Genomic DNA, 13,866 nt, shown 5'->3' with positions numbered 1-13,866 from the left:
GAAGAAAATGCTGTGATTTTGTTTTCAGTGCATGAATTCAATCTAGGTCAGCTGCTTTCATAGGAAGAGTTGATTTTATCTAGCTAAACACTGAATACTTGTCTTAAAGGAGGTATCTGATATTCGAAATAAGAGACCCAATAAATGGGTTTGAGAGTGTTATTGATGGAAAATAGTTAATACTTATTTTAGGAAAAATTCAGTCCCTAGTCTTGTGTTATTGTGGCCTCTAATAAATACAAATCAGACGATATTCAGTTCATGCTACTAATGGTGATACTCTGATTACTTATATTCTTTAACGGGAAATACTACCTTATAAGCCAAATTAAGTAGATTGAAATTATAAAATGCCAATCTCTTGGGATTCTGCTGCCACAAATTAGGTCACTGATATAATGAAGCAATTATGTGTGAGCATCTAGGATGCTATTCAGCATCAAAGTAATTGCACCAACATGGATATATGGCAGTTGGACTTGTTTTGATTGTTGTTGTTGTTGTTGTTATGAAATATATTAAAATCTCAAAAAAAGTGTTCACCAAGTCTTATTAATAACACATCCTCTAATGTGCATTAATATAATGAGAGTATCTGGGATATGCCCACAATTCAGAAATACAACATGAAAAAAAACTAGCATTGCTATGATTGCGCTGCCCCCTAGGGTTAAAATAACTCGTGTTTACACTGAAGTCATTTGCCTTTTTCAGATCAGCATTTTCATGACACATCTGTCCAACTATGGGAATGACCGCCTGGGACTATATACATTTGTTAATCTGGCCAACTTCGTGCAGAGCTGGACCAACTTGCGACTTCAGACCCTGCCCCCAGCGCAGCTGGCTCACAAGTATTTTGAGCTCTTTCCTGATCAAAAAGACCCTCTCTGGCAGGTAACATGGTTTCAATAATTGGTATAATTAATTAATCCCATAAACATAAACATATCTTAGAGTTCAATGAGATAATCCAAATCTGAAAAGTAAAGGCATTTGGGGGGAAAAAAATAATGCATTTTGGAAATGTTAGTCGATTTCTTCCTGAATTGCAGTCTTACATTATTGCTTCATAGTGGGCAAAATTCTGTCCCTCTGCCCATTAGGAATTATGAAATTCTGAAACCTCCACTAAGGGTTTCATAGATGCAGTGTTTTCAGTCAGGAGTGAGGGATCAATCTGCAGATTGCAATCTGCTAAAAAGAGAAGAAGAGTGGTAAACAGGTTGGATTCTAGGCAAGTTCCAGGCCATCTGGCTCCAGAGGCTGTGCTCTTAATCACTCTTCTAAACAAGAGTTATTGAGTTACTAGAGAGTTACCAACAGAGCTGATGATAATAACAATCATCAGAAGTGGAACTAAGTAAATTTCACAGACTGAAGTCACAGTAAACTTTGAACTATATACTCAGCTCATTCAGCTTTGAATGTAATCTATCTGATTGCTGCCTGACCACAAACAGATACTCCAGGAGACTTAACTATACATTTTAGAATGTGGAAGTTGATGCTTGTGGAATTATCAGTACATATTACTTTGCAGTTGCTAGAACACATGTCTTTTTTTCTTAACCACTATAAAATATCACCAAATGTTAGCCACTGGAAAGACATGCAATTTTCCTGCGGATTTAACACTTTTTTTTTTTCTTAAAAATTTTATTTATTTGAGAGAAAGAGAGAACATGAGCAAGGGGAGGAGCAGAGAGAGAGGAAGAAGCAGACTCCCCACTGAGCAGGGACCCAACACGGGGCTCCATCCCAAGACCCCAAGATCATGACCTGAGCTGAAGGCAGGTGCTTAAAAGACTGAGCCACCTAGGCACCTCAATACCTTATTTTTAAACTGAAATCATTATGAGGTGACAGGTTTGAAACAACTCTTTTTTTTTTCCAGAACAGCAGCCAAAAAGAACACCCTCACTTTAGTCTTAACTAATCTGTTGCTTATTGTAAATAACCAAAGAGTTTATTTAACTACATATATCCGTAATATTAATAGAAATAGAGAACTGTCCTGATTGCTATATCTGAAATAGTATTAAAGGGTACTTCAATTCTTCACATAATGTGTGCTTTGTGGTTGAAATTAAGGATGTACTAAATTAAGGATGTACTAGATCCATTTTATATAGTCGTTTTGGTTCAGGTACTATACACCAAAAGCAGGTCCCTGAGGTGGTAATTCACCTTCATTTTACCCTTTTTGCCAAAATCTGGTGCTTTTTAGGATTATAATCCATAAAATTATAGTTTTATACACAATTACCAACCTCTGAAGGCAACTGAAAAGTGTTTTGCTCTCTCTTTAAATAGTTTTATTATGCCCAGATGGGTACCTCTTTGAAGCGCAGCAAGATAACTCAAAGTTACTCAGAATAAAAACCTTACACCTTGTATTTCAGTTATTTATTGAATGGCAAGAGGGTACCTTCCTTCGTGTTAGCAGGAAGCACAATCTCTGCCCAGCACTGTGTTGGGGCTCATGATTTAAAACATACACACACACAATTAAGACATAGAACTGCCAAAAGCAGAAGAAATATTAAATCCTCAGTGCTAGGAGGCTGTTACCCACAGTGGAAATGTCTCCTCTCCCCCAACACCTCAGTAGAAACTCAACTTCAGGATGGAAAGGAGTTACTTGAAAGCTTCCCTGATGCCGCTTCAAGGCCTTCATTTAAAAGAAGACACATGACCATGACTCTGTTTCCTGGAATATCTCTTTAAGGACAGGAGTTGAATAACTCAGGGCACCTGATGGCTCACTTGGTTGAGCATCTGACTCTTCATTCCAGCTCTGGTCATGATCTCAGGGTCATTAGATCGAGTCCCTCCTTGGGCTCCGCACTCAGCAGAGAGTCTGCTTAAGATTCTCTCTCTCCCTCTTCCTCTACCCCTCCCCCTACTCACTCCCTGTTTCTCTCGCTAACATAAATAAGTACATCTTTTTTTTAAAAAATAGTTGAAACTCGGAGCACCTGGGTGGCTCAGTGGTTAAGCCTCTGCCTTCAGCTCAGGTCATGGTCTCAGGATCCTGGCATCGAGCCCCACATCAGGCTCTCTGCTCAGCGGGGAACCTGCTTCCCTCTCTCTCTGCCTACCTCTCTGCCTACGTGTGATCTCTGTCAAATAAATAAATAAAATCTTAAAAAAAAAGAAAAAGTTGAAACTCTTAGCACACATTGGACATTCACCAAAAAAATACATCTCTATATTCTTCTCCCATTTAGAATCCTTGTGATGACAAACGCCACAGAGACATTTGGTCAAAAGAAAAAACCTGTGATCGCTTACCAAAATTCTTGGTAATAGGACCCCAGAAAACTGGTGAGAGCTTTTTGTTATGATTACCAAACAGTGCAAAACTCCCAATGACTAGACAGTGAGTTCAAGTCACAATGTGTTTTCAAAATTCTTATAAGTACTGATGAATGAATAACACATTTTGTTCTCTGATATAATCTGTTTAGCTTGATAATGTACTTAAATGCTTGTAAAGGAATTTTTTTAAGTGAAAATGATTAAAATAAGTGTCATGTGGTTTGGATGTTTAACAGTCAGTTTGACAGCAAATGTTAATTTTTTTCCTAAGACCTAAATTGAAAGGTGTTGTTGCTAACATTTCTAAAATCAAAATGAATCACATCTAGAGGAATTCATCAAAAGTCAAGGCAGATACATATAAGTATCTACAACTCTTTATAATCAATCCCTTCCAGAAAATCAGCCTCTTTCTGCCATCTTCCTGATGTAGTTTATTTCTAAATTATTTTTTGCAGAGATGACTGTTTTCTAAAAATCTAAAGGATGTTTGACAAGCAGAATTCCAGACATAAACAAAACTTTGTGCTAACCAAAGGTATTTACTCACACCCAGGAGAAATCTTTTGCACCTTTTCTTAAATTGGCATGCAATTTTTTCTCCATAAACTTCTTGTTTCTTTAAGAATCGGTATTAAAATGAAGCCCAGTGGAAACTTTAAAATGCCAGACATCCATGCTGTATCCTGTATGATAAATTATTTGGGGTTCTTGGATTCTGGCTTCACAGAAAACAGCCATTTCAGCCATATGTCTTTCTGAGGGGAATACCTACCATTTCCTCATTTGTCCAAAAATAACTAGGGAAGATTTTATGTAATGTACACAGAAAGTTTAGCCTATTCATTTTCTCTTGGTCCCATTTGCCAATATCAATTTGAAAACAATAATAAATGTGATTAAAAAAAAAAAAAAAACCTCTTATCGGGGCGCCTGTGTGGCTCAGTGGGTTAAGCCGCTGCCTTCGGCTCAGGTCATGATCTCAGGGTCCTGGGATCCAGTCCCGCATGGGGCTCTCTGCTCAGCAGGGAGCCTGCTTCCTCCTCTCTCTCTCTCTCTGCCTGCCTCTCTGCCTTTTTGTAATCTCTGTCTGTCAAATAAAATAAATGAAATCTTAAAAAAAAAAAAAAAGAATACACCATAATCCTAAAAAACAAACAAACAAAAAAAAACTCTTCTCATCCTTATTTATTTGTCTGTATCTATTTAAAGTCAAGAGACAACTAGAAAAACATTTAAACTGAAATCTCTTCAGGAACTCCCACTGTAATTACTGATCACATCTCTCTGAAGCTTGGCATATCAAATTCACTTCAGAAAGTCCCTAGGAAGTGCATCCTCTTGTTTCCTGCTAGATGTGCAGACATTTTAAAATCAGGGATAGATGACAAAACCATTATTTGCCATCTTAAACTCAGTTGGATTTCCAAATGTTTAGTTACAATTGTATATGACATTTAACTTTGGAAGAAAAATTTTTATCTCCTTTTTATAGAAACTAAATTTTCCCCAGTTTTGTAGTGGTATAATTTACATGTAAAAAAATTCACCGATTTTAGTGCAAATTTTTATGAATTTTGACAATCATGCACAGTTGTATAACCACCACAACACTGACACTTCTATCTCAAAAACAAACAAACAACAACAACAACAACAAAAAAAAACACTTCTGTCTCCCTAAAAGGTTTCTCCATTCACATGCTTTGTAGTCAATGCGCCTCCCCATCCTCAGTCACAGGAAACTACTTTTGGCTACTACAGTTTTGCCTTTTCCAGACTTTCATATAAATGGAAGCATTAAATGTACAATCCTTTGTTTTTGACTTCTTTCACTTAAGATAATGCTTTTGAGATTCATCCATGTTACTATGTATAGCAATATTTTATGAAATTGATATTTTAAGTGGAGAAACATCTTCTGATCAGTTTCATAAAAATAAAAAAGATTCATTTTAACTTCAGTTTTTAGCAAAGGCATTTTTCTGAATAATTTTGCATAGAAATTTGTGCATAGAATTCTGCACATTCAAATATTTTTAGTGTTGAAACTGACAAAAAATAAAACAAGATTTATGGATGGTTATTTGAATGGGTGTGTCTATGATTAGGTGGTTGTTTTATACACATGCATACATTATATACATTCAAACACACATACATACATACACACACACACCAGACAGTTTATTCAGACCCAAGGATGTGAGAAGGTAAAGAAAGAATTCAGAAACCACAATCTAACAATTTTTTGGCCACTGATACATTACATTATGACTTTTACTGACCGTGTAATATTTTTTCAGTTTGCTTATTGATCCTGGTCATGCCATTAAAAGCAAACAACTTGATTTAATACAATTTTAAAAAATAAATGTCCAAAGACCATTGCTAGCTATTGACCTGGAATATAATTAACAGGTCCCACTCCCTCAGACTGCATAATAATGTAAATCATATTAGAGCAGAGAAGTAGAAACTAGGATCTTGAGAATCCTAAATACCTGGACCAGAAATATTTTTATATTGTGATTTTATAAATATAGTTATAATTACAAGCACCTGATTAAGTTTTAGGGAAACAACTCAGATTGCCTCACTTTTTCTTATGCAATCTAAACTATGCCCTTTAACTCATAATTTAGGCTCTAATATACTAATTCTACAGTTTATAACACTGCTCATTTTGAAAAAAATCACACCTTTGATTCCCAATAGTCACAAATCTATATGGACACCTGTGATAGGCCATTCTCTTTCCAAAAGTGCAGATTTTGTAAGTTATGTCACTAGGAAAGGACAATTTTTTAAAAAAAAACTATTTTTGACACCATTTTTTATATAGGTAAGTACATTCAAATTTAAACAGACCTGGTCAAAGTTTAAACTCTGTCTCAAATTTAATAAGCTTTCTTGGGCCTCTAGAAGAACTTTATAGAACCCAAGTACTGGTTTTGGTGATGTAATATCTTATATGAGACAATGGGATCTTTCACTTATATAATTCTTGATTAAAATCGAAATATCTTCAGGCACAAAATGTCATTTCATCTTCAGAGAAAGCCTATGAAATGAGCAAGGGAGGTGATTTTCCACTGATAAAGCTAAGACAAAGAGAAGCAAAAAGCCAAAGTCACAAACCAAATCAGTGACACAGATGCAGTCAAACAGTCCCCACAATGGGCCTCTTCTCCTCACAATATACTTATCTCCAGTTTTTTAGAAGTTGCTTCTTTTAAAATGCTGGTTATCTATTCAGTTTAACTCAAGGAGTACTAATAAGTATCTGTTTGGATCATTACAATACTTAGTTTATTAATGACTTTGAAATGCTAGTAATAGGAAACTTTATTTTCATTTCATTAATTTCTAAATCTCTATTGTCTTTTCAGGAACCACTGCTTTGTATTTGTTCCTGGTTATGCATCCTTCCATCTTTAGTAACTCCCCCAGCCCAAAAACCTTTGAGGAGGTACAGTTCTTTAATAGAAATAACTACCACAGGGGGATTGATTGGTAAGATGGGTTATTAGTATAAATCTAAAAGTATATGTACTGTGCACAGTTAAAATTAGTGCTAATATTTATAAACATATAAGTTTGTAACCACAAATAAAAGTTATCCTCTGTGCCTTGGAAATGGATTGAATAAAATCAAGAAGCACAGAAATTATTCATAAGAAACTTTTCTCAGTTTATTAAGGGACTTGTCACCTCAAGGGGCCCATATGTAATTTCAATTTGCATTAATTATCTTGGATGGTAATTATAAAGTCAGAGAAATACCATAAGACCCAGGAATTTCGTTCCTCTCTACTCTTAAGAAAACACTTTCATAGCTTTCTCTTCTTGAATGCTTTGCATTACGGTGAGGCTACAGTCCACGTACATAATTTTCTATTTTGCTTTGTCATAAAAGGTAAATAAACAACTAGAACTAGAAATGTGTATATATTTCATAAGTAATGAAAACGAAAAAACTATCAATAATATACAAAATTTAATCTTTGGTCTTTGAATTGAAATTGGAAATATATCAACGATCTGAGGAAAAGAGTTAAAGTTAAAATGTCAAATATATACAAAATACAGTAATATAGTAGGAATAGATGTTGCACATGAACATGTTAATAATAAAATATATCTTTAAGTCTTGCTGTTAAAGGTGTAAATTCTAGACAGAAAGTGATTTCAAAGGGTGGAATTATTGTAATAATTCTAGAGCATAAACATAAACATTTTGCCATGTATTTTAGCATAAAGAGTTGTTATATATTAACTTCTGTTGTCAGATTGCATGATCTCAATATTATCAGTACCAACCCCCTCGAGAGTTGCTTGTGTGTAGTCCAAAAGGAAAGAAATGAGTTGAGAATAATTTGAGCAGCTACTAGGATTTACAGATATTCTAATTGTAATATCCTTCATTGCCAGTTCAGTACAGAACTTGATATTGATTAATTGTGTGGTGTTAGATAACAACTGTGAGAACTAAGAAAGCATCAACTACTTCAGTGGTTATTTGACCAGTGACTCAAATATATATGCCTGTATATGGTAGAATAAAACTATATTAACATCAGGACAAAAGGGAGTGATGAAAAACTGCTTTAAAAATGGAGAGGAATGTAGTAGTTGGACAAGAACTGGACCCTGCTTTTTCCATGAGCCTTTGGGGGCCAGGCCAGATCAACACATTATAGGTCCAAGATCCAGAACTGCATGAGAAAGTTTTTAAGGCGGAAACTATTCCAGCTATAGATAGGACTGCTGAGAAAGTGGGACCACTTTCAGGAACTAAGTTACCAAAATTCAGTACTTTATCCCCTTGTTTTGTGGCTTTCAGAGCCTTTCTCAGAATAAGCATGGCTAAGACAAGCTTAGAGCAAATAAGATACCACTAGACACTTGGCATAACCTTAGCATCCCTGGAACCAAGGTGAGCATCTAAATTAAGAAATATATTAAAATTTGGCACTTTCTGTAAATAGATTATACACAAGAACAGATAGCAGATCAAACTTTCCAGAAATGTTTATTTATCTGTTTCCCTGTAAAAGGATACCAGAATGACATATTACCAAAGCAATTTCCAGAAAATATAAAAGGATTTCTTTACTGTCCTGGGTTTCAAGACATCACTTTGATGTGTCAGCCAAATTTTGCAATATGTTAACAACTGGAATCTTACCAGAAGCTTTAACATGTGAGATGGCAAAAGAAAACAACATACTGCATCAAGAAGTCATCACATAATGTTAATCTCTCTCTTGTTTAATTAATTATTGAGCGACTGCTTTGGTAGCCCAAAGTTTTGGTGACTTATAACTGAAGAGGGTGGGAGTGGAAGATGAAGAAGCCATTATAATCAAATGTAAGAAACCCTAGAAGTTAAATTTGCATATGCTCTCTAAAAAGGCTCTTTTTCCTTTAAGAGTTTGGCCTTAGGGCCTCAGAAATATATGGTATCACATGCTGAATTAGTTTATGTTTGACAGCTTTTGTACAGATGGGACATTATACAAAATCAATTATGTCCTACGTATCTGTGCTTAAGGCTTCAGGTATTCCTGTGTTCACACTGCTGGCGATTTACATTCTCAGCCCACTTACAGATATTGGGAAATTTGATAGGATTTTACATGTGGAAATACACATACTTTTTAAACTTTTATAAATACTCTAAAGAATATAATTGGTTCTAAATGGGAAAAAGGTTAAGCAAATAGGTGATATTTACACCCAGATGTGTTCTTCCCTTTAACATTTTATAGCTGAATACAACCACAGCACAACACATTAGTGGAAAGGAAATTATTTCACTTGTGATAAAATAAAAAAAAAATTATCTAAGCCCTTTCTAAATGTCTTTGAAATGAACATATCATCTGTTTTGATCAAATTTTCCTTCTGTTTGAGCACTCACATTTTTCTCTGTAAAATATTTCTGCATTTACATACATTTTACACAGTTAGGTTGATTATTGGTCCAATTCTATCATTCTATATCTACATTTTTGCTATCTCCCAAACCTGTTTTCCTGATAGTAAGCAAAACAAAAAGAAAATGTATTTAGAGAAGCATTCTCAAAATACATTATTAGTATCCTGTATACTTTTCCCTTGCTAACTATATAGAACATATGCCTTATAGAAAAGTGCTTTTGTTTAGGAAACAAATGAATTTGTGGGATACCTTTGACATCTATAATCACAAGAGTATGAGTATAAACCAGTCTTATTTTGAGAAATATTCCTTTTCCAGGTATATGGATTTCTTCCCAGTCCCATCTAATGTCACCACTGACTTTCTGTTTGAAAAGAGTGCCAATTACTTCCACTCAGAGGAAGCTCCTAAAAGAGCAGCTTCTCTGGTGCCCAAAGCCAAGATCATAACCATCCTCATCGACCCCTCAGATCGAGCATATTCCTGGTATCAGGTAAGAAAAATACAGACAGAATCTAACAGGTAAGAAGGAGAGTATGAAGAAGGGAGGATGTTTTACAGCAATAGCAACCACCTCAAGTCTCAATAAAAGAGATTTGCTAGTTGTATATCTGCATAAAAGTGGGTAGAGTTTTCGTCGTTTCTGGAGAAACGAACTTTCTACTTAAGTTTTTATTAATTTTGCATTAATTTAATAAAATATATTAATTAAATGAAAATATAACAAAATAGCATGTACATGTATGTATATCTATGCTTCTACACATCTACATTTCAAAAAAATAGACTGAAAAATAGAGTAAGGGTCCCTTTTGCTTGGAAAATATAAAGTTGAGATAAATGTGAAAACCTGTATTCAAAAACTTCTCACCTGCTATTAGGCTAGTATAGCTTCTAAAAAGAGGTCTACACCAAGACACATAATAATTAAAATGGCAAAAAGTAGTGATAGACAGAGAATTTTTGAAGCAGCAAGAAAAGAAAATAGTTACATACAAGGGAAACACCATAAGTCAATCGGCTGATTTTTTAGCAGAAACCTTGCAGGCCAGAAGGAAGTTGTATGAAATGTTCAAAGCACTAAAAGGAATAAAACCTACAACCAAAAATACTCTACCCAGAAAGCTTATCATTCAGAATAGGAGAGAGAGCTTTCCACACAACCAGAAGTTAAGGAGTTCATCACCATTAATTCAGCCTTACAAGAAATATTAAAGGGAATTCCACTCAAAAATGGAAAGAAAAGGCCATAATCAAGAGTAAGAAACTTATGAAAGGAAAAAATTCACAGGTAAATGAAAATATACAATTTAGATAGTAGGTTGACCACTCATAAAACCAATATAGAGGTTAAAGCACGAAAGCAGTAAAGTCAATTATACCTACAAAAATCAGTCAAGGGATTCACAAAATAAAAGGATGTAGAGTAAGATATCATATCCGTAAAACATGATGGGGGAATAAAAATTTAGTGTTTTTTAAATGGCCTCAAACTTAAGCAACCATCAACCTAATATAGACTGCTATACACATAAGATGTTACGTATGAACCTAATGGTAACCATAAATCAAAAACCTGTAACAGATATGCAAAAAAAATAAAGAGAAAGGAATCTAAGCATAACAAGAGAGAAAGCTATCAAACCACAAAGAAAGACAGCAAGAGATGAAAGGAACAGAGAAGAATTGCAAAAACAATCGCAAAACAAGTAATAAAATGGCAATAAGTACACACCTACCGATAATTACTTTAGATGTAAATGGACGAAGTGCTCTAATCAATAGATAAATGGATGAAAAAGCACGACCTATCTATATGCTGCCTGCAAGAGTGTCACTTCAGACCTAAAGACACATACAGATTGAAAATGAAGGGACGGAAAAGCATTTAACATGCAAAAAGCAAAAATTAAGCTGGGGTAGCAATGCTTCTTATATCAGACAAGATAAACTTTAAAACAAGAGACAAAGAGACAAAAAGAGACAAAGAAGGATACCGCATAATGACAAAGGTAATAACCAAAAGCAAAACAACAAAACCAAAAACTCCTTGTCTGAATCTCTGTACCTGGGTTGGAAATAAGGCTGCCTCTTTGTATTAAAGTGAATGCACATAGCTCTGATCTTCCAGACAAGTGTAGTCTATTCCATTCCCACTGATAGGATTTCAAAAAGATAATTCATGACAATCTAGGATATTAGACAATAAAGTTTCTCAGCACAGGTCCTTTTGTTATTTAACAAAAGTAGTTTTTCCAGATTGGAAAAGGAAAAACAGATTGTCAGGAAAGGTTTTGTGCCCGGGACAGGGTGGGAAAAGGTCATGATAAAACAGATGGGATCTTAGATAGGCATGTTGGTAATAATCTGCATAATAGGAAGTAAGACAGCCTGGAAAGCTGAAATCCACAACTCCACACTAAGCATTGATGCCAAACTCCTACAGCCATCTTTTAAATCACAGTACATAGCAAATTGCAAAATGACTGATTAGATTCTGTGTCTTTTACCTTTTCCACCAGGTATCTAGAGAAAAAGAGAAATAAGCCTTAATTGACTCAAAGAGAAAAGAAAATTGGAACTTGGCAACCGCTTAGCCCCTGAAAAATTGAGAATTTACCATAAAGGGAGATTTCAAGGCTGTAAGCTAACAAAATGTCCTAAATATTACAAATAAATCACTCTATAGTAGCAAAATGCAGGCTTTAACAAAGTCTAGTAGTGGTTGTACTATAGTAATTTGAATCTCAATTGCAGCAAATTTGCTATTCAACTAGATGTGGTAAACATCCACAAACCTACCACTAAGCCTGAATATTTATTGGTCAATTTAGGGAAAAGGTGATTTCCTCAAACCCATGGGCCTCAGCCTGAGCCATTATGAAACACTTTCCTATTTGGATTGCTGCTTTCTGCATTTCTGTACAATAAATGATTCTGATTCATCACAAAGGAAGGTTACCATTAGGTACAATAATCTTGGCTTTTAGATGCTAGGTGGTATGTGATAAAAGCTGTGGATTTCAGATAATGTACATGTCAGAGTTTTCAGTAGTCTCTCCATTTAAAATAGCCAGTAGGGCTTTCCTAATCTAAAACTGCGTTACTAGATGGAGCAAAACTATATGGCAGAACTAGCAGAGTGCTTGTGTGTTATGGATATTCAATGCACATAACAAATGGTTTGCTTATGGGCTGCAAAGGGGGCATTAATGCAACTTTGAAAAGTTTACTTTCAGAATAGATACATACACTAAGGGGGAAAACTCAGTAAGTTTGGTTAACTAGGCCTATCAATAAGAATTCAGCCTCTCCCAAACAAGTTCTCAAAAAAGATGTCTTCATCATCATCATAACTTTAAATCCTGAGGCTCCAAGCAAACATTTTCATCCTTTATTAATAGCGAAACAAATAACTCTCCAGCAGTGAGTCGCTCCTTCCTTTAGCTTCAAGATCTGTCACAGAGATTGGTTTTTAATTATTCATGCCTGTGGTTCAAGTTAGTTTAATTATCCACCTTTTCATCATAGCATCAGCGATCACATGAAGACCCTGCAGCTCTGAAGTTTAGCTTCTACGAAGTGATCTCAGCTGGGCCCCGTGCACCCTCCGAGCTTAGAGCCTTGCAGAAGAGATGTTTGGTCCCAGGGTGGTATGCCAGCCACATCGAGAGATGGCTTGTTTATTTCCCTTCCTTTCAGGTACTGAGCAATAAGAATTTACATCATGTTACAATCTCATTAAGTTGATGACTTTGCCTCTAGGATAGAGGAAATTTTTACTCATTAAAACATTACTAGCTTTTACTCTGTAGTTGTAAATAAGACTGTGGCAAAGAATACTGGTTAGGCAGAGGTAGACAAACTGCTTAATTTTCTTTCTAAAAGTATTTCAGGATAATTCTCCCTGCTGCATTTTCTAGCGTGTGCCCATCCTGATTGTAAAGCGCTTCAAAAGCTTCATATCCCTGATTCTTAGTCTGCCTGTAAAGCTTGAGAACCTCTTAACCAAATAAGGCAAATATTGTTTTGCTTAATTAAGTGCCATTATTTCCCTTTGAACCATCTTGCTGAATTTTTCATGACCCATGTGTTTTTCTTGCCTTCCTTGCTTCTCTCTTTTGCCAGGCACCAACCTAGATTACAAACTCAGCCCCAATTTTGGATTGCATAAAGCAGTCCAGTCACTCAGACATGGTGCATGCCTATATGTCTAGATATGCTGTCCAGCATGACAGCTGCTGCCACATCTGGCTATTTAAATTTGTATTAAAATTACATGAAATTAAGAAGTCAGTTTCTCAGTCACATTAGCCATGTCTTAAATGCTCAATAGCTACCTGTTAGATTCCACAATTATAGAAGATGCCCATAGTCACAAAACAACCTAGTGAACAATGTCAGTCTAGACTAGACAGAAATACTGCAGAAGAGGGATGAGCAAAATGGAAGAACAGAGTGTGGTCACTTTGTGGTCCTCCATCATGGTCTCCTGGCATTTTATCTTTCTGGCCACCTGTCTCCTTCCTTAGAGTAACAAGCAAATTCTTCCCCTTAGTCAACTGAGGGACTGCTGTCCACATTCAGGTTCTCTG

The 13,866-nt window shown here is 35.4% G+C and overlaps 1 protein-coding gene and 1 long non-coding RNA gene across 5 annotated transcripts in view; one reads left to right on the top strand and one right to left on the bottom strand.

Annotated features, from left to right (window-relative positions):
• The window catches only part of LOC309862957, a 98,310-nt gene that overhangs the window by 60,949 nt on the left and 23,495 nt on the right, over positions 1 to 13,866 (bottom strand). The window lies entirely within an intron of this gene.
• LOC309862951 (bifunctional heparan sulfate N-deacetylase/N-sulfotransferase 3) overlaps positions 1 to 13,866 on the top strand; it is a 177,887-nt gene that overhangs the window by 147,959 nt on the left and 16,062 nt on the right. For 3 of the 4 annotated variants that reach the window (XM_082727394.1, XM_082727395.1, XM_082727396.1), the window contains exons 7-11: positions 715 to 897; positions 3,234 to 3,330; positions 6,717 to 6,840; positions 9,590 to 9,764; positions 12,803 to 12,973. In XM_082727394.1, coding sequence (XP_082583520.1) covers positions 715 to 897; positions 3,234 to 3,330; positions 6,717 to 6,840; positions 9,590 to 9,764; positions 12,803 to 12,973 — 750 coding nt within the window. The remainder of the gene's footprint in view (positions 1 to 714; positions 898 to 3,233; positions 3,331 to 6,716; positions 6,841 to 9,589; positions 9,765 to 12,802; positions 12,974 to 13,866) is intronic. The other variant, XM_082727397.1, reaches the window with a different exon arrangement.

Source organism: Mustela nivalis (assembly GCF_964662115.1).
Source record: "Mustela nivalis genome assembly, chromosome: 4".
Taxonomy (NCBI): domain Eukaryota; kingdom Metazoa; phylum Chordata; class Mammalia; order Carnivora; family Mustelidae; genus Mustela; species Mustela nivalis.
The sequence above is the reverse complement of the archived record's forward strand: the minus strand, read 5'-3'. Positions and strand labels throughout refer to the sequence as shown.